At 40.1% G+C, this 23,393-nt stretch overlaps 3 protein-coding genes across 3 annotated transcripts in view; 2 read left to right on the top strand and 1 right to left on the bottom strand.

Annotated features, from left to right (window-relative positions):
- Nucleotides 1-389: 389 nt before the first annotated feature.
- Nucleotides 390-3,814, top strand: LOC125226776 (UDP-N-acetylglucosamine--dolichyl-phosphate N-acetylglucosaminephosphotransferase). The gene is made up of 5 exons (XM_048130864.1): nt 390-645; nt 807-921; nt 1,359-1,572; nt 2,073-2,304; nt 2,681-3,814. Exons 1-5 carry the CDS (start codon nt 506-508, stop codon nt 3,165-3,167), a joined length of 1,188 nt encoding a protein of 395 aa, XP_047986821.1. The 5' UTR covers nt 390-505; the 3' UTR covers nt 3,168-3,814.
- A 2,171-nt stretch (nt 3,815-5,985) lies between these two features.
- On the bottom strand, nt 5,986-9,160 carry LOC125230310 (vacuolar protein sorting-associated protein 54). Its single transcript, XM_048135441.1, has 2 exons — nt 8,901-9,160; nt 5,986-8,824 (listed from the first exon to the last, which is right to left on the bottom strand). The coding sequence occupies exons 1-2, from the start codon at nt 8,996-8,998 to the stop codon at nt 6,265-6,267; spliced, it is 2,658 nt and encodes an 885-aa protein (XP_047991398.1). The 5' UTR covers nt 8,999-9,160; the 3' UTR covers nt 5,986-6,264.
- A 1,795-nt stretch (nt 9,161-10,955) lies between these two features.
- The window catches only part of LOC125237726 (fatty acid synthase-like), a 43,444-nt gene continuing 31,006 nt past the window's right edge, over nt 10,956-23,393 (top strand). The window contains exons 1-7 of the mRNA XM_048144924.1: nt 10,956-10,984; nt 11,304-11,460; nt 11,983-12,749; nt 12,830-13,060; nt 13,170-13,788; nt 13,960-14,153; nt 14,589-14,817. Of these exons, the coding sequence (XP_048000881.1) occupies nt 11,307-11,460; nt 11,983-12,749; nt 12,830-13,060; nt 13,170-13,788; nt 13,960-14,153; nt 14,589-14,817 (2,194 nt within the window). The 5' untranslated portion in view covers nt 10,956-10,984; nt 11,304-11,306. The remainder of the gene's footprint in view (nt 10,985-11,303; nt 11,461-11,982; nt 12,750-12,829; nt 13,061-13,169; nt 13,789-13,959; nt 14,154-14,588; nt 14,818-23,393) is intronic.

Raw genomic sequence — 23,393 nt, 5'->3', positions numbered from 1 at the left:
AAACGGCGACATACGTTTTTCTCATTTTAGGTCAACTTTGTGTGGGTTTAGTTATTACACCGTTAATAATTGGAGATTGTGAATAGTCAAAAGTTGTAGACACACTCTTTAAGATAATAACTACATTTATTTTATTTCATTTAATTTAGAAATGTGAGCAGCATTTGTTAAACGCCGAATGCACTTTTCGAGGATTTCGTACGACCCCCTCTTAAGTTAATTCTTAATTTGCTCACAGTTTTTCTACGAAGTACAACTTAAGTACTACTTGAGTACTACTTTCTACGAAGTAAACTTTTCCTTAGTTTTTGAACGACTGTTTTGTAACAAATGTCAAAAACCTCATAACCTCAATAACATGCCAATGACATTGACACACGTTTGTGATATCTCTGCAGCGGTGTATGAGTGCACTATTGCTATTTATTGTGTTAGAATGTAGATTTTTTACTGAATATATGAAATATTCTATATTTTAAACACATTTAGAATATCAAATGTCAATATGTGGTCTATAATAATTTTAGTAATACTCTCGATAATAGCTTTTCTAATTACCGATGAATTGATACCAAAATTGAAGGAATTGTTCATAAAAGCTGGTTTAGGTGGCATAGATTTATGTAAAACTAGTAAGGAGAAAATGTAAGTTATTGCGGGATGGCTTTTATATCTTTCTTTAATTCTCCCTTAAATTGTTCAGTTTGTTTATCAACTTGAACTCTTGAACTTTACTTATAATTAGTGTGACATCGTGTTTATCTTGTAAGCTGAATAATTTATCTGACTAACCGTTTGGTTTCCAGCCCTGAAGCATTGGGAGTAGTCTCAGGATGTGTGTTCCTGGTAACATGTTTCTTATTCATTCCTATAGTTTTTGGCAACAGCCTTATGGACACTGCAAATTTTCCACATAATGAAGTAAGTGATTTATTAGTGTTTAAAAATTAATATTGCCTTATCTAGTAGGTACTATCTTTATTTTTTTTAAACTTGGAAAACAAACAAGCAAACAATTACATTAAAAAAAAAGATAATTTAGGAAATACATAGCTAACAGTTTCCACTTATACTATGTCAAACAAGTCTGTCAGAAATTAAGAACAAAGAAAACTATATGCATCCTTTTCTTTAGGGTGCTAGAGACAAGGATTCCTATAGTTTTCTTTGTTCTTATTTACTGACAGACTTGTTTGACAGAGTATTTTACCCAATACTGTGCATGAATAGCTAGCTGTCTTTATGTTTTTTTTTACAATTTGAATTCCCACAAAGAACAAGGCAAGGGGCTGCTTCAGATATGCCTAAATTCATTACCATGTATTTTAAAGACAATGTCTGTATTTATGTATTTTCAGTTTGCAGAGTTACTAGCAGCCCTCCTCTCCATATGCTGCATGCTGCTGCTGGGGTTCGCGGATGATGTGCTGGACCTGCGGTGGCGGTACAAGTTACTGCTGCCGACTATCGCTTCCCTGCCTTTGCTGGTGGTCTACTATGTGAACTTCAACTCCACTACATTCATTGTGCCCTTGCCCTTTAGACAATGGCTTGGAGTATCTATTAATATTGGTTAGTATTATTTAAGATACCCAAGTTAATAGTTTGGACTTTTCGTTTACTTAAATGCATACCAGTCGCGGCTGGTGAAAATTTCTGCTAGGCAACACTGAGCAAAAAGAAACCTACCTTAACGTTAGGTACTTTACTAGTAACCAATTTTAGGCAATTATTATATATCACAATTATATATATAATATATATAACCTGGCAGCCAAAAGGCTATTGAAATGAAAGTATTATCTAGCAAGATAATTTAGCGCCAGAGAGATATGTGAGTGTGTTTAGTAAAACGTCCCACTTTGTTGGTTACTATTAAGGCGAGATTTACTTGTATCTTTATATGAATAAACTGACAATGCGGCTTTTTAGCAATTAACAAAGTGGGACGTTTTCCCGTGCACACTCCCATTATAAAGATTTGCATTACAGAAAACACACAACTTCTCTAAATTTCCTAACAAGGAAAATATTTTGATTGTAAGTTCTCAAAATTATAACAAATGTTTCAGGATTCCTCTACTACATCTACATGGGCATGTTGGCAGTCTTCTGCACAAATGCCATCAACATCCTAGCTGGCATCAACGGCCTGGAGGTCGGCCAGTCGGTGGTCATTGCCGTCTCCATCATCATCTTTGATATCATCGAGTTGAGGGGCGACCAGTACAAGGCCCACACCTTCTCACTACATATCATGATACCTTACTTGACTACTGCCCTCGCATTGCTGAAGCATAATTGGTAAGCAAAAATGTTATTAAAAATAAACCTTATTTGTGTAATATGTGCGTGCGTGCGTGCGTGTGTGTGTAAATGTATTTTATTTATGCATTTTTGGTGGTGGGTTTTTAGTTATATTTATTTCCGTATTTATTTCTGCATGTATAAAATACGCAAGTACGTATAACGAGCTAGCACTGATTGACTAGCACGTGATCTATTCGCGTTTTAGCGAAGTAATCTTCCAGATTTTAACTAACATGGATTTCTGCAAAATTAACGCCTGATTTCATCGATTATTTAAAAACCTCATTGTGCTAGAATATGAAGTGGAATTTAGAATTTTACGATTACTAAATATATGTACTAGTATTTCAAAATAAACCATTACCTTCAGGTACCCGTCGCGAGTATTCGTCGGCGACACCTTCTGCTACGTCTCCGGCATGACCTTCGCCGTCGTCGCCATCCTCAGCCACTTCAGCAAAACCGTCATCCTCTTCTTCATCCCGCAGGTCATCAACTTCCTCTACTCCGTCCCACAGCTCTTCCACTTCATCCCCTGCCCCCGCCACCGCCTCCCGAAATACAGCGCTGAACTCGACCTACTACTGCCCAGCAGAACACTCATAGTCAAAAAAGATATGAAATTATTAGACTCCTTAATGCTCAAAGTCTTAACCGTACTACGCTTAGTAGATAGAATAGAAGACAACGACAGCATAACTATCAACAATTTAACTTTAATAAACTTCTTTCTAATCAAACTTGGACCTATGTCGGAAGTTAAATTAACAGTAAATTTAATGCTCTTTCAAGTTTTCTGCACTTGTATCGCATTTTTAATAAGATATCCATTGGCGTCATATTTTTATGACACGTAAGTAAGCGTATTTCCATTTAGTTTTAAGATAGATAAATGCTAAGTGAATGTTTTTAAATGTGTTGTTTTCGTTGCGTATATTTATATTTTATGAATATAATTTGTCAATCAGCTCATCTCATAACATAATCAGTATACAGCAAACGGCCATAAAGAATGCACATCGGTCTTTGGAAAGAGACAATTAACATCACATAGGCAAGAAAGAGACAACGCTCTAGGAAGACGAAAATCCGATGTGCGTTCTTTATGGCCGTTTACTGTACCCTAAGACATATCGAATTTGCGTTATAACTACAGTCTAAGTCTGTCTACAGTAAAGCATCGAAAGTATGCTTGTACCATTCTCTAAACCTAGTAATAAATATCTGAAGAAAAGTACAGCATGTCTCTACATGTATATATAAATTAGGCTGTGACACTAATTAAAAAAAAAGAAATGTATAAATATAACTTTCAAAAAGATGCGTTGTTTCATCCACTGCAAAAGCTAACTGTATAACAATCTTTGAAAGAGTTGACTAACCAAATGTGAAGTTGTGAACCTTAATGCAATGTATATTGTTGTCAGTTTTGCGTGATTTTACTGATAATTTAGTCAAAATACATATATGAATATAGATTACTCAAATTAAACTTTGTTATACACGAACTGTTTCATTTTGGAAATCCCATACGTACATAATAATAAAATATAGTCAACCTCTACCCACACAATTTTGCAGTAAATAAATAGACCTATTTTAAATAAGTAAGTACAAAACAATATAGTTCGAATCAGACATGAAGAAATGCTGTCTTATCACTATCAGGCATTTTGGGCTATGTAAATATTGCTGTTGGGTTTAAATTTACCTATATTTAGCTGTTTTAAATCTTATTCTTGAGTAGTAAGGTCTTAAATACTTCTTAAAATATGTACGTCAGTGTCACAGAGGTATGATAAGACTCGGTATACACTCTGGTTAGTAAAGTGTAACAACAACACAGTCACGATCATTATTTAATACACCTTATCTCGTAGCAATAAGGTCGATGTTAACTACGAAACTTATTGACATTATGAAGCTGTTTAGTTCCTGTTGTTTAGATATGAAGGTATGAAAATGTGTGCCAAGCGTGCCAGCCATTATCTGGGTAAAGTGATCTTATTGTCGATCGCGCTTACGGCGTTATGAGAGATGTTCGTATACAAATACGACGCCGCGGGACGTAAGCGCCATCGACAGACGACAATAAGGTCCCTTTACCCAGATAATGTCACATATATTATATTTATGACGTCGACTGCATACAAATAACAAAGTGGCATCAGCTTTTGGGAGAATAAATATAATGATACACAGCCTGGCAAAAAAAAACCGGCCAAGTGCGAGTCGGGCTCGCGCACAAAGGGTTCCGTAGCAGCAAATAAAAATTACAGTTAAATCAACCTATCTCAAAAACTATAAGAGATACTTTGATCAAACCAAAAATCGTTGAAAGAGTTAATTAGCATGCATCACCTCTATTTTTTTTAGAATTTTATACCCCGTAGTTATAAAAATAGAGGGGGGGGGGACATACTTTTTACGACTTTGAGAGCTGATATCTCAAAAACCGTTCACTTTAAGAAAAATGTTTTTTAGAAAACTTTATATCATTTTAAAAGACCTTTCCATTGATACCCCACACGGGTATGTACATCGAAAAAAAAATTTTCATCCCTCAGTTACATGTATGGGGGGCCCCACCCCCAATTCTTTTTTTTACTATTTAGTGTCATAATTTTGTAGCGGTTCATACAACACATATTCCCATCAAATTTCATCACTGTAGTACTTATAGTTTCCGAGTAAATCGGCTGTGACAGACGGACAGACGGACAGACGGACAGACGGACAGACGGACATGACGAAACTATAAGGGTTCCGTTTTTGCCATTTTGGCTACGGAACCCTAAAAAGAGTAGAAATGGGACTAAACTTTTTTAATTTACCTACTGTTGTCATAGAAAAGTGAGGCATTAGCACTCTCCACACTCGAGTGTGGATTCTTTCCGCGTATGGAGGGCGCTATTGACATAGACGGCAGCGCTCCTAATATTAATTCATTTCTATACTTTTTTGCCTTGCCAGGCAAATAGGGATTGAATCCTGGTAGATGGTAGATGATTGTGGGTTGGTTGGTTGTACTGTAAAATTCAAAATGTCACAACTATGAGTATATTTTCGTATTTTGCAACTTATGTGAATGGAACACAGTATAAAGTAGGTAATATTCAAAAATTTTACTTTCACTGCTGTTAAATTCCGGCACCAGACTATACAGAGTCAAGATCAAGAGGAAATATAATTTCTAGATGCAGCATCGCACAACTTGCGGTCGATATTAATTGGTCATCTGTGAAAGACCAAATCGTGAAAGCGGCTCAACTATTTTCTAGCTCAAGTACTTAATTAATTTTTGTAGGTACCCACCATATTCTCGCGCATTCGATTTCAAACTGAGTTGTCTATGTATTTTATTATACGGCGGGCAGATTAGACAATGCGACTTTGTCTTTCACAGGTCACCTCTATGAAAACCTAGTCATGTAGGATTAGAATGGTTAATAGCGTTAGTGTGCGTGTTACGTGACTTATGCACCTTTGTACTTAATATAGTATGAGTAATAATCAAGGATCGTTAACTGCGAGCGAAATCCATTGAAATGACGTATGACAACCAGTTAGCAACCCTAGTACTTCAATGGATTTCGCTCTCAGTTAACGATCCTTGGTAATAATAATCTTATTGGATTATATGGAGTTAGTAGGAATTAAATTAAACTTGACATATTAAGTGGTGTACATCGTAGTATTGCAATAATTTTACAATATCAATGAATGGAGAAAAGTAAGATCGCCAAAATTTGATAACCATCCACCGACTATCCGTTTGCTTAATTATTCTAGATTTGACTATAACTGGGTAGACTTTTTGGATACGAAGCAATTCTCGATCCAGGCTAGCTTGCTAATAATAAATTTATTTATAAATACATTTTAAATAACCAAGCATCTAATACATTTTCGCATTTCTCTTAATAAATTCAATTTTCTTAATACAGATAACGTTCAGTTTAGCCAAATATCGTACAAAATATTGTCTTCAACGTCGTTCTCGTTGATGACCCGCAGCGTGCGCAGCGTCTGCAGGTAGAAGGTGAGCTCGGAGGTGACCACGCCGTGCTGCGGGCTGCCGTTCGCCACGATGTTCATCTTACCCAACTGTTCTCTCAGTTTATCCTTAAAATTATCGTGTACCCTTTTATAAATATTCCTTATTTGTTCAATTGGCAATATATCTATCAACGCTTCGTGCAATTTAACTAAGTGTTTGGAAATATTTCGGAATGTCTGCGAAGGAACTGGAGGTTTGGCGTCCCAGCCGGTCAGCTGCGAGCACAGCATGTTACTAACTATGAGGCATATCTTATTTTCTATTTCTTGCTTATGGCTAACAATATCATTCTGAATACTATCGAAGCCAGTCATAGAGACCTCTTTTGACTGTAATTGGCCAAGCTGCTCCTTGATGATGGGCAGGAGCCACAGCAGGACCTGCAGGGACCTGGATACTAATGCTAAGTTTGAAGTTGAGATTGTTTTCAGCCCGGCACTCTGTATTGCGCCCGCCCCCAACACCAGCTGACAGCAGCGGGAGTTGAACAACCTAGTCAGCTCCAACATGCAGTGGACCAGGTACTGGACTATGACTGGAGACTGCTTTGTCGCGTCACAGTATTCTAGAAGGATTTTGATCAACAGTTGCACAGTGCCTACTACTGCATAGTTTTCTTTATTTATAACTAAGAATTTCCCATCAGATTTAATAGTTTCGTAGAGCTTTGTAGAAATATCGTTACAATTAGATATCTTGTCAATTAATTGTTGTAGTTCAGCAGGGACATCAGCACTTTTCCATCGTTCCGCATTCAGTGTAATTGTCAGTTGACTTCTTCGGTCTGAATGTAAATTTTGAACATACTTCATAGCAAAGCTCCTTAGTGCTAATTTCATTGAATTGCTACTGTGGCCAGTCATTTTTTCTAACTTATATGAAAAATTCTCTATTAGAGTTGACAGTTTAGATAACTGAGTCAAGTCCGAGAATACAAAGTCCTTGTCAGATTTGGTGACAATGAGGTTAGCACATCTCTCATTGCTGTAGTCTGATAATGAAACAATCATTTTGTCCAACTTCTCCTCTACAGATAAGAGTTCCTCATGGGTCCATATTTCTTCGCTTTCATTCCCGGTTACATCATCCATTTGGCTGATTTCTAATACTAGATCTCTTAAACACAAAATCCTTTTAAATAACGTAATTAAGTTTGGAGTAGCTTTTTGTAGAAATACAATACTTTCATTGCACATTAAACTTGCATTGTCTGCATTAGATCCTCTCAAAACTACCTCTGTGTTGCCATCTCTTTCTGACACTATCTCTATTACACATTGCTTGATTGTGGCCTGAATTGTGGTCATAGACTCCATTTTAAATGTCTCTATAAAGTCAAATTCTTTTAATCTTAGTATCCCAGAAACTATAGACACAATTTTATCCCTTTCTGGTATGTCTGTCAAGTCCTTGGGTGGCCTATTTAAATCTGTGACTATAAATCTTTGGAATTCATTGCTTAACATTTTATGAATTAATCTTTTCATTTCAGTCAACTGTGAAGACAAATGTCGGAATGCCTGTATCCTCACTAGTTGAGTGGAAAGCACTTTTTGCGTGGAACTGATCAAGTCCAAGGCTGCTACGTAGTCTGAAGTGCTCAAGAGGAGCTGGATCATGGGTTGTGTTTGCTGCACGGTGCCTATAAGCTTAAGTAGTTCATGCACATTATTCAGGTTTTGATTTATTCTTGTCAGGCTTACCAATTTTAACGGATTTTCAGTAAGATTACTCTTCACTGCATGAATATTGTCACGGGTTGAACGCACTGTCTTGACGGCCCGAGCCATTTGCTCCATAATGGTATCATGAGACAGCATAGCATGGAAAAATGCATCTGATTTCTGTGCAACTTGCTTTGAAATCTTCATCTCTATAAAATCCAGATATGTACTGAGTGTCTCTTGCAAGGACCGGACGGCCACACTGGGGTCTTGGGCATCCACCAGGTTTGGAAACACTTTACTAAACACATTTGGATTATGTAATTCAAATGTCTGTTCATAGAATATCTCGGGAACCTCACAATTAGTTTCAACTACAGGTGTTTTAATTTTAACAGCTAGGTTCTCTTTAAGTTTGCAATGTCTTCTATGCCGTCTGACTATTCTCTTACAATAAGCCTCAAAGTGTAATAATGTGATTTCTGGTAGATAAGGACTAGGCAGTATGTCTACTTTGTCCACAAAACCATCTCCCCATATTTTTGTAAAAAAGTTACTCTGCTTTCCTCTGTTAGGATCATTTAATACTGCAGGGAGGTTTTGAGATGAGGAATAGAACGTCCAGGTAGCTTCCACGTCGTCCTTGGCGAACAGGTGGTACTCCCTTACGTGATACTTGAATCCTGCCTTCCGTAAGTCCCCAAACTGCAGCGAGGCACAAATCCCATTAGGTCCATATTGACATAAGATAATGGAGCCTTCTTTAATACTGTGCTTGTCTTGAATGTGCCTGGAAAAAAGACAATAATAATAAGATTTCTGATTATAAGAAACTTGGATAAACTAACAAAATATATTGTAGAAACCTTTCAAATTCCGTAGTGGTGCTGAACAGAAGATTGGGACAATGTACACAGTTCTGCCAGGTTGGCGTTTTCTTACAGAGCGTGATATTGTCCTCCATAACATGTTTGTCTCCACGCCCGATATATAAAATTCGAGGTAACCTTGTTTAATATTGTGTATTATCATCTAATATTTCACATTTCCAAATCCAGATCACGATACCATAGCAAGTCAGAATGTGACAAATGACATCAATGCAATGACATGAGCTAGTGACGAACGAAACGAAACGTAGATATGAAATGTCAAAGTGACATTATTAGCGTTGCCATAACTATGTATTGAAAATAACTAACAAACGATCGTACCGTACCGCAACCTTGCAATTCTCACATGAGAGTGAGAAAAAAATAACTATTAACTAGGTACATAAAAAACTTCCAGTGGCAGGCACGGCTGCCGAAAATGCTGCTAAATTAAAAAAAACTAAGTATTCCAACTTGGTACCGGCTTATGATTTTGTCTGGTCGCTATTGAGACGGCAGGGCCTTGGTGTTCTGAGGCCATAGCTTTTATTGGAGCTTTGGGGCGGCGATTAAGGGACAGAGGCAACGACCCCCGTTCCGGCTCTTACCTGGTCCAACAAATTTCACTGGCTGTGCAACGCGGCAACGCTGCCAGCATTTTTGGAACCTTTAGATCAGGTGATAGCCGGAACGGAACTTAATTATTAATTTAGTTTAGTTTAGCTGTTAACTTTTAGTTTAGAATAGTTTTAATTTGTTTTGTTTGTTATTTATTTATTTATTTTCGGAACACCAACAGCTATAAATAACATTATGCTAATTTAAATAATAACACAAAGCCAATTACAGGTATTCACAGATAGAATTTGAATGGACAATATATAAAATGTACGCGCAAATTCGCACATAGCTATTGTGAAGTATGACATTAAAGAAAGGAAAAAAAAAAAAAAAAACTATGGCACAAATCTCGAAATATGCTACTCAAGGCTTAACTAAAACTAACAAAACTACTACTACTTACAACAATTTTCCACAAAGAACCCGGGCAAATCGAAAACCTGTTATTTGTGCAGACAATCTGATCTTAAATTCCATACAATTAAGTTCCGATTGGGTTAAAAAATAGATTGGCTAATTTTCGCTTCACTGAAGGAATGGAGCTATTAAATACATCAACGTTATTTATAGTACATTTATTTACCCCTGTTTTAAAGTTAAAAAAAAACTTCCAAGGTCACGGTGCGGTGCGGCTGTTCTGTTAGCTACTTCATACATACCTCTCAGACCATCACTAAAGACGATCACTGAATATAAACGTTGTCACTAAAAAAGGCGGAAATTTGAAAAATATAGGTAGGGCTCACTGGCCAATTTGTCTTCATAAAGCGTGTGCCTTCCTAAACTCACGCTTCGGCTCGTTTCATGAAACAACACTCGTTTTTTAATGCCTCTATTATGCCCCAGTCACATTGCAGTCACATTATACGAAATGAATAGGATTTATTTAATATTTAATATATTTAATGTCAGTGGCAAACAGGCATTCGGTCAGCCTGATGGATAGCGCCCACCGTAACCTATGGACGCCTGCAACTCAAGGTTATGATATGATTAAATAACAAATTCTAGTTGATTACGGAACCACAAGAAACTCTTAAAAATACAAAGGATGCCTACAGCTGTCTACTATTGTACTTATATCTAACGTTAGCATACATTAAAACCGAAATAAATTACACATATGAAAGAAAAAGTGAACAAGTCCTCTGGTGCCTGAGGCTGGCTGTTGTGTTCATTAGAACGTTAGCATACATTAAAATAATTAAGAGACAAATACAATTTTTGTAATTACTTTTTTCAAGACTGAATTTCTCATACAATACAAAGCTGTACTTTTTTTGGTAAAAAAAATCGTGTTTGTCTAACAGATCCATAATAAATTAAGTAGTCTTTAAAAACTCGCAAAGGTGTTGAGCATCTGTTGTTTCCACCCTTACCATTCTATTTCGGAGGCAAGTTATCATTTATCAATACCTAGTTAAATAAATTTGAAGAACTTTAACTAGTCCCGCAAGGTATCGTTATTTTTGTTTACCATTACGGTGGCAAACAAGCCTACGGCCCACCTAATTAACGTAGCCTATAGTTAGATAACTCCTCGTTATCTAGGGGGTTCGCAAGCCTGGGGTTGTCTGAGGATGCTGTTTTTCTTAGAGAGCGTCATAATTCACACTGCCAGGACGGCTGATTCGTGGGTAACCCGGGTGATCAAGGGGCTCAAGCACCTAACACGATAGCAGGCCCAATTCCAACCCACTGGAGGCCTCGGTCACTTTTCTTCGCAGTATTTATTTCGGTTTATAACATTGATGTGTATTGTGTAATGATTGATAGATCATGGATTCGAGCACTACTAGCGACTGTGGCCAAGACGTGGTGCTGACGGGTATATCAGGCCGCCTGCCCGAGTCCGACAACATCCAGCAGTTCGCAGAGCAGCTGTTCGATGGCGTGGATCTCGTCACTGCGGACAATCGTCGCTGGATACCCGGTAAGACTTACCTGTATAATCTAATCTAACTGTGTTGGCTGTGTTGGAACAGACAGGCTATAGTCTCGAGTGCGAATGAGTTCAAGATGGCGGGTCTATCGTGCACCTTGCCCAAGTCCAACAAAATCGAGCAGTTTCTAGAGCAGCAGCAGAACTGTTATATGGCTATCACTCTTCTATTTTCCATATCAGTACTATAGAGAAACGATTTAGGTCTGCAACAGACAGTTAAAATTCATAATCTGAAAAAGAAGATTTGTATACAATCTGTCAGATCAATTCATTCGAGTGTAAATTCATAATTAATAAGATAGTGTGTGTGGACAGTTGCAAAATTGTATGGAACTCCGTGAATTATGGTTTTTCAGATTATGAATGTTAAAACTGTCTGTTGCCGGCCTTAGCACAAACGTTTGAATCTTTAGCTAGTTCTCTAAAGTAATTAACTACACCGTCCACTTATTCTCGAATATTCCTTTTTTAATTAGATATGGACAGCTGTAATTTGGTGTCCTGTTTCAGGTGTGTATGGACTACCAGAGCGGAGCGGTAAACTTAAAGATCTAACGCACTTTGATGCGATGTTCTTCGGTATCCACGCGAAGCAAGTGAACGTTATGGACCCGCAACTGAGGCTACTGCTTGAGGTGGCCCACGAGGCCATCGTGGACGCGGGGCTCAGCCCCGCCGAGCTGCGCGGCTCGTGCACCGCCGTCTACGTTGCCATCGGCGGCTCCGAAAGCGAAGAGCACTGGTGCGCTGATCCTGATAAAATTAACGGTTATGTTTTAACCGGCTGCAGCCGTACCATGTTTCCCAACCGAATTTCGTATACCTACGACTTAAAAGGACCTTCAATTGCCGTCGATACAGCCTGCTCTAGTTCCATGACTGCGTTAACACAGGCGGTGGATGCGATCCGCGCAGACCAGTGTGATGCCGCTATTATTGCTGGAACGAATATTTGTCTCAATCCTATTACATCGCTCAACTTCCACCGACTGAATACGTTGTCGCTGGAGGGGCGCTGTGCCTCGTTTGACGCGAGTGCAAATGGCTATGTTAGATCTGAAGCAGTCATGGCCGTGTTATTGCAACGCCGTAAAAATGCGCGCCGATTGTACTGCACTGTACGTGGCGCTCGTATGAATACCGACGGTTACAAGACGCAAGGCCTTACTTATCCAATCGGGGACATGCAGTATCGACTTGCGAAGGAGACCTACGAGGAGGCAAACTTGCGGCCTCAGGATGTCATGTACGTGGAAGCACATGGTACTGGCACTAAGGTATGTGAAGTAATATTTCTCTTATTGCATTGGTGCCAATCGAGCGTAATACGTACATAGGTGTATTCCGTGTGTTTCAGGTGGGCGACCCGGAGGAAGTTACTGCAATCGCACAACTGTTTTGCAAGAACCGACAGGCTCCATTGATGCTGGGCTCCGTCAAGTCTAACATGGGGCACGCAGAGATTGCCTCAGGGCTCTGTTCCATTGCTAAAGTAGTGCTAGCAATGGAGCGAGGTGTTATCCCCGGGAACCTGCATTTTAAAGAGCCAAATCCTGTGATTCCTGCGCTAAACGACGGGTCTATCAAAGTAGGTTAAACCACGTACCCTTTAAATATAACTGAGTTCCGATCGACTTGATGATGTATTACGATGTATTTACTAAGCCAAAAATATGCTAATTTTTCGTGTATGTCAGGTGGTGAACAAGAATACAATGTGGTCGGGTGGCTTAGTAGGAATCAACTCTTTCGGATTCGGCGGAGCCAACGCGCATGTGATCCTGGAGTCACAGCGCAGCGCGCGGCTGTCGCCCGCCGAGTACCCGGTGCCACGGCTGGTGCTGGCTTCGGGCCGAACCGGCGAGGCTGTGGATAAAATGCTTCAACTAGCGGCTAAGCATCCGCACGATGCAGAATTACACGCTCTTATAGACGCTGTGCATGCGCAAGCGATACCGAACCACCCGCGACGCGGTTACGCCGTACTGGGTGCGCCCGTGACAGAAGTACTTGAGAGCGCCGAGCGGCGCCCTGTGTGGTTTGTGTTCAGCGGCATGGGCTCACAGTGGGCCGGCATGGCGAGCGAGCTGTTACGTCTGCCGACTTTCGCGGCGAGTATCGCACGCTCGGCGGTGGCACTTAAGCCATACGGCCTAGATCTCCAGTACATAGTCGCGGAGGCACCAAGAGCTGCATTTGACGACATCATCTATTGTTTTGTTTCCGTCACCGCCGTTCAGGTGGCGCTGCTTGACGTGCTGCGCGAGCTTGGTGTGCGCCCCGACGGCATCATTGGACACTCCCTCGGCGAAATAGGTCTGTGTGTTCTTGCTATACTTCATGTAATCTCTGTCACATGCAGATCTATGTATGTATTTATTCTGGCCCTGTTTCTTAAAGCCTTGGTGCTCATATCCTAGTTGTCATATAGTTCAAGGTTAACCCCAAGGTTCATAATCGTAAGTGATGTGTATATTGTTGATTTAGCCTGTGCATACGCGGACGAGGCGCTGTCGGTGGAGCAGGCGGTGCTGTGCGCGTACTGGCGCGGGCGCTGCACGTTGGATGCGCGCCCGGGCCTCGGCGCCATGGCCGCCGTCGGGTTGTCCTGGGCCGACGCCGAGCGTCGCCGCCCCACTGACGTCGAACTCGCCTGCCACAACGGACCGGACAACGTCACGGTGAGACTAAGGGTAGATTAAAGTGTGAGTTTAGGTCATGATCACCCTGGGGCCTCAGCTAGTCATAGAATGCGACCCCTCCCCTGAAAAATAACTCGAATATGAACACAAATCTGGTTCCACTTTTGGGTGAGACTACATTGTTGAGACCACGCTAGCGTCTTTTAAGCGTCGATGTCGCTGCGTATTTGGGTGAGCGTTGCGTCTAGCAGTTTCTTTTCTCACTTGATGGTCTCATTGGAAGATCAGCGCTGGAAGTCACCAGCAACATGCTGAAATGAGGCCATCTCGTGGCATATCATTCCTTTCTGTTTATGTAATTAGACACTGGGGTTACTATAGTTATGTTGGTACTATTATCTTTTAGCAAAGAGCCGCTAAAATCGAATCTGGCCTTACAGCTTTTCCATGAGCCTATAATATATTTTTTAACAGATATCAGGTCCTTCAACGTCCGTGGAGCAGTTCGTAAGCCAGTTATCATCAGAAGGTGTGTTCGTGAAGGCCGTGGACACCGGGAACATAGCGTTCCACAGCTCGTGTATTGCGGAGGTGGCTCCTATGATGATCGAACGGCTGAAGCAGGTCCTCCCCGAGCCCACACCGCGGAGCGCGCGATGGCTTTCGACTTCTCTACCGGCTGAACAATGGGACTCAGACCTAGGTGCGTTGCTCTTCTAGTTCTACTACTTACATTTTTTTAATACTACGTCGGTGGCAAACAAGAATACGGCCCGCCTGATGTAAAGCGGTCACCGTAACCTATGGACACCTGCAACTCAAACAGTGATGACTGAAACAGTGATATTGATCTAGAATTCCGTAAACATGATTTAAGTATCTGCAGTCTCGTTCTCCGGATTAGGGAATTTTGATTATTGAATTTTTTTAAAGGTATATTTGATACTTAGGCGGATATACCTATCCGTTACATTCTAAAGTGTCCAGATAATTTATGATGTAATAATCCAATATGAACGATTCATATGGCCCATACCGTATACAAGGTGCCCCATGAGGAAAGGGAATAATTTTAAAAGCGTATTTCCGATCCCATTTTAAGACTAAAATGCCATATAAACCTTTCTGTAGTTTCAGTTGAGATTATTTTGACCTGGATGCGCTGGGTTAGCGGAAACAACCTACAAGCGTATGAATAATGATAAAAGGAATGCATGGCGCTGCCCCGTGTGTCGAGTGACCCCGCAATCGCCCCAAGTTTGTGAGGAGCCCGCTTTAACTTTAACTGACTTGTATGACGAATTGAAAACCTCGAGAACGTCGATTGAGTCAAAGATTGACGGGGTTGAGCAACAAGTTATCGATCTGAATAACAAATGGAGCAGCTTGGAGTCGCGCCTGGCTGGCATGGAGGAGAGGATCTCGACCACAGAAGATAAAATGGAGACTCTTTCGACTTTGCCGTCTCAAATTAAGGATTTGCAGGAGCAAGTGGCCTGCCTTAAAAAAGAAAATAATGAGCGTGACCAATTTGGCAGGCAAAATAACTTGGAGATCACCGGCGTTCCGTCACGTTCAGGGGAAAATTTGCGTACCATTCTAAATAATATTTGTACCAAGGTTGGCTTTGTCCTTGACCAATCAGATATTGACTGTATTCATCGCATTAGAGTGTTTTCTACGGAAGCGAAGCACCAGAATCTTCGCCCACCCTCGATCATCGTACGGTTCACACGGCGTGTGCGCAGGGACGAGCTGCTGGCGGCGGCCGCGCGCGCCGCGGCCTCACCACAGCGGACGCCGGCCTCGACGGACCGTCGACCAATATTTACCTGAACGAGCACCTCACGCCCGCAAATAAGATGTTGCTAAAGAGGGCCCGCGAAGTAAAATCAGAGCTCAACTATTCTTATGTATGGGTGAAAGAAGGCAAGATCTTCGTGCGTAAAAATGACACTTCTAGGGTTATACGTATCGTGTCCGAATCCGACCTTTTAAAACTTAAATGACTCTTGTTTTTTATAAACTTGTGCCATATTTTGTACCACCATAGCGCCGATCGGTGTATTTCTAAAAATCTATACTGTATTATTATTGAATTGTACTTCTACTCGTGTACTTCGTTTAACATATTTTACTGCGCCCCACATATAATGAAAATATTTACATATATTTGTATTACATTCTTGTTTGTAGTAATGTTTAGATGCCCATTAATAGTTATATACCAAACTCGTATTATATTTTTGGCATACTGTGAGCCGTGTTATTACTGCGTGTTTGTATTTATTTCCTTCTATACCTACGAATGTTAAGTCTTAATAATTTAAGTGTTTATTATCAGAACGTGAGGGGACTCAGAACCAAATCTCATTCTTTTCTAGCAAATGTACTTTTGGCCAATTACGATATCATATGTTTAACCGAAACCTGGCTCACGGATGATTTTAGTGATGAGGAATTCTTCTATCATAATTATGTTGTTTATCGTCGAGACCGGCCGTCGTGGACGGCGGCGCGCGGCGGCGGCGTGCTGGTGGCGGTGCGGCGCGACCTGCGCGCGCTGCGCTCCGACGATCTCTGCAGCGCGACCAGCTCCGAGGAGCTGTGGCTGTCTCTGCCCTTAGCTGCCGCTAGCACGTCTCCCGCTGCGCCTGGCCGCGCGACTTACTTACGCATAGCTTGTGTTTATTTCCCACATAATCGTAACCATGCTGATTCTCTGGAATTATTTTTTAATAATGTCAATGACCTTATATGTCGCCACCCAAGCGATACCTACCTGTTGTTAGGTGATTTTAATATATCTCATGCGATTTGGAACTATAATAATTACTCAATTCTAACTCTTACTCACAATAATAATCCCTTAGCTGTTACACTTTCTGAATTTCTCTCTCTCTCTGGATTACAACAATATAACGGATGTGTCAATGCTCTTGGTCGCATTTTGGATCTTGTCATTAGTAATGTTAGTTGCGTTGTTTCTGTCTGTCCATCTCCCCTTACGCAAGAAGATTTACACCATAAATCATTAGTAATTTATTTTCCTTTATCAATAACGAAATCTTTGAACTCCACAGCGCATTATAAATATCTTTATCATTTAGCTAATTTTGAAAGTCTACGGCAGGGTCTTTCTGACGTCGACTGGTCTGTAATTGATGACATGGACACGGAAAGTGCCACAAGTTATTTCTATTCTACCTTGAATACGTTATTAAACGATTTCGTTCCAAAACGTAAGGTTTTTTCAAGTTCTAAGTTTCCTCCATGGTATAATAGACCTTTAATTAAAATTATTAAAAACAAATTAAATGCTCATGCTAGGTGGAAAAAATATAAAAACCCCATTGATTATTCCGAATTTCACTTACTAAGAAAAAGGGAAAAGAAACTTAGTAAAGACTGTTACACTAAGGCCCACTTGCACCAATCACTTAACTCAGGGTTAGTGGGCTGTCACCTGTCAAATTCCATATGAAACGGTGGGTTAACCCACGGGTTAACCCTCCATTTTCGTTGGTGCAAGTGGCCCTAAATATATTACCCTCAGTGAAAAGAAAATTACTTCTTCGCCCAAATATTTTTGGAGTTTTATTAAATCTAAATTTTCTGCAAACGAGGTACCGTCTAACATGTATTATAATGATATATCTTCCTCCGAAGGCGATGTTATTTGTGATCTATTTAACGATTATTTCAGTTCTGTTTTCGTGACTGGAAGTAATCAGTCACAATTTTCTTCACCTCAGTCCTCGTCCGTCTCTGTTGATATTTCTAGTATTCATATTACTGATGATTTAGTGTCCAAGTATCTAAAAGGCTTATGCGTCAATAAAGGAGCAGGTTTTGATAATATACATCCATTTTTAGTGTCCAAACTTTACTCAGAACTCGCAGTTCCACTAGGTAAGCTTTTTAGAAGGTCTATCAGTGAAGGCATTGTTCCGAGCATCTGGAAGCGTGCAATTATAACACCTGTGCATAAAGGCGGTGATAAACACAATGTCAAGCTTTATAGACCAATTTCGAAACTATGCACTTTTGCTAAGGTCTTTGAAAAGATTGTGACGAATGAAATGACGGCTCTAGTCTCCCGACACATTTCTGTGCAGCAACATGGCTTTTTCAAGGGTAGAAGCGTGGACACTAATCTAGTTACTTATACTGAACATATTATTGATGCTTTGGATGCCGGTTATCAGGTGGACGCCGTGTATACCGATTTTTCGAAATGCTTTGATAAAATAGATCATTCTATTTTACTTCAGAAGCTTTCAAGATCGGTATACACGGTGACCTCTTCAGATGGTTAAAATCATATATAAGTAATAGAAGCCAGGCGGTCGCACTTAAGGGCTATAGGTCGAGATTTCTACCCATCCCTTCAGGTGTTCCTCAGGGCTCGCATCTGGGGCCATTTTTATTTGTCTTATATGTTAACGATATGGGTACTGTCTTTCAATCTTCATCCCACATACTCTACGCAGATGATACAAAAATTTATAGAACGATTAAAAATCTGGATGATTGTGTTGCATTACAATCTGATTTGTCACGGTTTGCAGAGTACTGCCGGCAAAATAACTTAATTCTAAATGCTGATAAATGCTACACTATCACGTTTACCCGTAAACATAACCCAATTACTTTTGATTATAAATTGAGTGGTAGCAGTGTCTCGCGTGTTTCGTCGATTCGCGATTTAGGAATTACTCTGGACGCTAAACTTTCCTTTAATGAACATTTAGATAATATCGTGGCTAAAGCATATAAAAAATTAGGAATGATTTTGCGTTTTAGTAAACCATTCAATGGTACATTTGCGTTAAAAGTTTTGTATTATAGCTTCGTCCGAAGTATATTAGAATTTGGCAGTGTTGTTTGGTCTCCACACTATGGTATTCATAAGTCTCGGCTTGAAAGGATTCAAAAAATTTTTTGTAAGTCCCTTGATTATAGAATTGGACGATATAACTCTGATTATCTCTCGTCTGCGGCTAGGCATAGTCTTCCTCCTTTAGAAAAAAGAAGAACCTATCTTGATGTTTTGTTTTTATTTAAAATTATTAATAATCACATTGACTCCCCCTTTTTATTAGAAAATATCTCCTTCAAAATATCTCGGTTCCACTCACGTTCTAAACCTACTTTCGCTATTTCCTCCTGTAGCACACAGTGTGCTAAAAACTCTTTCTTTAGGCGCACTTGTAACTTTTATAATAATTCGATTAATAATATTGATATTTTTGCTCATAATTTGTCCAGTTTCAAGAACAAGGTTCGGCAATTACTGTTTTCTTGTTAACTGTATTATTTTTTCATTAAGTAGATTTTATAAGATGCATCCTTACGTGTGTACCTACTCAACTACTGCGTGTGTAATTTTGTTAACTATTTTTACTTAAATTTAACCATCTAGTAATGTAGGAAACTCTAGGCCTAGATTTATATATATTTTTGTAAACCGTACTTGTAAAAGGCTGTTTGATTTCTAAATAAATTAAAAAAAAAAAAAAAAAAAAAAATTATAATACCAAATGAAAATAATTCTTGTTTTCACTCAGTACCATAGTGTATAGATACCCCTGTGATGTGTAAGCATACCTAATTAGATTAAGTAGGCTAGATGCTTTATATATGGAAACTGTATTACTCATAATGATCAGCTTATTCTATCTGTATTCTAATCGACATTACATATTGATGCCTTGGAGAGTCAACATGTGTTTCATTTATTAAACTCTACTACATCCCTACCGAATAGAACATGCACCAATAGCTTCGACCAATACATGGCGACCTTGCCAAAGCGTGTCAGCGTGTTGAGGAACTACGACCACTAAGGCTTCTCTGCAGCATTTCGTCGGTTTGCTATTTTCAAGATGGGGAAAACTGTGTCTAGAGTGGAGAAGGAAGAGGTCATCATAGCTCAGGCCGGTCAGGGCAATAGCGCCAGGACGAGTCAGGACATCAGCCACGCGGATGGGCAATCATACATAACGATGGCTATGGGAGTGATGATCACCGTTATCTTCGTCTATCTCGTCTGGAAAAGGATCCACAAGTGTCTGACGCAGAAGATCGAGCGCCATGCGGCTGCTATGGTGATGCGCAGGCGTGCGTCCGTCTAAGGTGGCGGGCAGCGGCTGTCGTGGGGATTCCTGGAGCGCTGCGGATCGGCAAAGCAGTGTGAGTGTCCTACCACGAACTAAGTGACAAAGACTTTCATCGGACTACCGGAAAAATCATGTAAGTGTAGTGAAGTGACAAAGACTTTCATCGGCCTGCCGGGAAATCATGTAAGTGTAGTGAATTATTTTCCTATGGACTGTAGACCTTATCGTGTGGCGTTATATTAGCTTAAGGCTCGTTATAGTTATGCCAGATGTTTTAGAATTTTATAAGCGCATTAATTATTTTAAGGAATATTTGCTTAAGCTTGGGCCAGTTAGAAGAAGCGAGAAGTTAGGGCAGGAAAAATTTTCGGAAGCAAAGTCGGTTTATAACGAGTATAATGCCTATTTAGAGATTTATATTTCAAAGGTAGAAAAGGGGGAAGTGCCCCTCGACAATAAGGTACAACAGTATATTGCGGAAGTCGAAAGAGCATATGCTAAAATATTGCAACTGTTCGGGGAATCGCAACAATTAATTAATTCAAACATGGGTTCCAAATCGAATTTCGACTTGAAGACGGCAGTCTCTCTTTTGCCCGTCATGGATGATACTGAAAAGGTTTCTTTGCAATTAATCGACGCCATAGAGTTGTATGGGACAATGATAGTCGAAGCTGACATCCCGGTGTTGATAAATTTCGTTTTGAAAACACGTTTGTCTTACAATGCAAAACTGCGGTTAACAGGTACCTATACCACAGTAGCGAGTTTAATTGCAGATATGAGACTTCATCTGCTAACTCGGAGGTCGGATACCGCTTTGCAGAAACAGTTGCAGACGGCTAGGCAGGCGGGAAAGAGTATAGAGCAGTTCGGTAGAGATTTAGAGGATATTTTTGTCAAGCTGACAATTTCACAAGCCAATGGTGATTCGAGTGCTTACAGTGTTCTAAAACCCCTTAATGAAAGGCAGGCTATTCACAGGTTTACCAGTGGTTTGCGAAATGACCGGTTAAGTACGGTAATATCGGCTCGCAATTACACGTCTCTTAAAGACGCAATACAGGGTGCTAAGGATGAAGAGATTGCGATGACACCAACACCCTCAGAGCAGGTGTTCGCGGTGCGCGGTAGGGGTGCAAGAGCCCAAATAGCTTCGGGTCGTGGAAATGTATATTTCAACAGTAGGGTAGGTGCAGCGAGACACCCGCAGTACGAGTACAGGAAAACCGAAGGACGCGCTTCCTACTTGCCCAGAGGCAGAGGCGGTGGCGCTTTCAGGGGTGGTTTACGCGGCCATGGATATCGTAAGAGCTACGGGCATAATGGTAACGGTTTCGGACCCCGTAAGCCCCATAATAAGCAGTACGTAAACACGGCTCGTGAGTGCAATGACACGAACGAGTCACCAGCCAGATCGTCTGATCTTCAGTTTTTTCGTAACTAACACCTTACCTTATATTATGGCCTTCGGTAACGTGAATTCAGTTCAGCTTCACGTAAATGGAAAGTCGTTGACATGGCTATTGGACACCGGAGCGTCATTGAGTGCAGTCAAATATGGTTCGATAAGACCAACAGCTCCGATGATTCACCCACACACAACAAACGTAAATGGGCTAGGCGGTGTAATTACATCTGTTGGTTACAGCTATCTCGATTTATTTTATGAGACAAATGAATCATTTAGTCACAAATTTCATGTTTTTGAAAATTTACCGGTTGACGCGGACGGGATCCTGGGTCAGGATTTCTTAAAAAAATATAGAGGCAATATAGATTTTGAAACGGACGTTTTGAAATTGAAAAACGGTAACCGCACATCCTTTATACCGGTACGCGTTTACTCTACACATAGCAGTAACGAACAATCATTCATTGAGTTACCTTCGCGAAGTGAAATTTTTGTAAAAGTTCCCATTAATGTCGCGGGAGATTTTGTTGTTTATGCCAGCGAAGTATGCGAGGGTATTTTCATAGCAAATTCTTTGTCTAGAAGTACGGATGGTAATTTGACTGTTAAACTATTGAACACGCGAGAGCAGGTTGTGAGGATTAAGTGTGTTACTCCCGAAATTAGGCGACTGGAGGAATTTGACGTTCTTAATTTTGATGAATGTCCAAATAACGCCGAAAGAGTGAAACTGTTGCTTTCTTTGTTAAAATTGAATTATTTAAATTCGGAAGAAAACGCCAGCATCTCAAGTATTTGCGCTAAGTTTGCCGATATTTTTCACCTACCAGGTGATAAGCTGAATACCATGAACCTTTACGAACAAAAAATCCATTTAAAGCCTAATGAATCTCCAGTTTACAGTAAGCCATACAGATTGCCTCACTCTCAAAAAGCGGAAATTAAAAAACAAATCGATCAAATGTTACGAGATGACATAATCGAAGAGTCCTATTCGGAATGGGCTAGTCCTTTGTTAATAGTACCTAAAAAAGCAGATTCCAGCGGGGAAAAGAAATGGAGGGTCGTAATTGACTACAGAAAAGTTAACGAGCGTATAGAGAATGACAAATTTCCATTACCGAATATTACCGAGATATTGGATTCACTGTCTGGTGCAATTTATTTCAGCACCTTGGACCTTAATCAAGGATACTATCAAGTAAAACTCGACCCTAAGAGTAGGCAATACACGGCATTTTTGGCTGATAAGCACTACCAAATGAAGCGCCTCCCAATGGGTCTAAAAACGAGTGCTAGTGCGTTTAGCAGAGCGATGACAGTTGCAATGACGGGTTTGAATTACTTACAATGTATCGTTTACCTTGACGATATTATCGTCATGGGACGAAATCTTCAGGAGCATAGCAAAAATTTAATAGACGTATTTTCGAGGCTGAGGAAAGTCAACTTTAAACTTAACCCACTAAAATGTACGTTTCTAAAAAAGGAAATTTTATATTTAGGCCATTTAGTTACGTCAGATGGAATCAAACCAGATCCAAGCAAAATTTTAGCGATTAAAAATTATCCAACTCCAAAAAATGAAGATGAAGCTAGAAGGTTCGTAGCGTTTGCGAACTATTACAGAAAATTTATTCCGAAGTTTGCCGAAATAGCTCAGCCAATAAATAATTTATTTAAAAAAAACGTAGACTTTGTATGGACTAATGAATGTTCGGATGCATTTAATACCCTAAAAAC

Source organism: Leguminivora glycinivorella, chromosome 1 (genome assembly GCF_023078275.1).
Source record: "Leguminivora glycinivorella isolate SPB_JAAS2020 chromosome 1, LegGlyc_1.1, whole genome shotgun sequence".
Taxonomy (NCBI): Eukaryota; Metazoa; Arthropoda; class Insecta; order Lepidoptera; family Tortricidae; genus Leguminivora; species Leguminivora glycinivorella.
The sequence above is the reverse complement of the archived record's forward strand: the minus strand, read 5'-3'. Positions and strand labels throughout refer to the sequence as shown.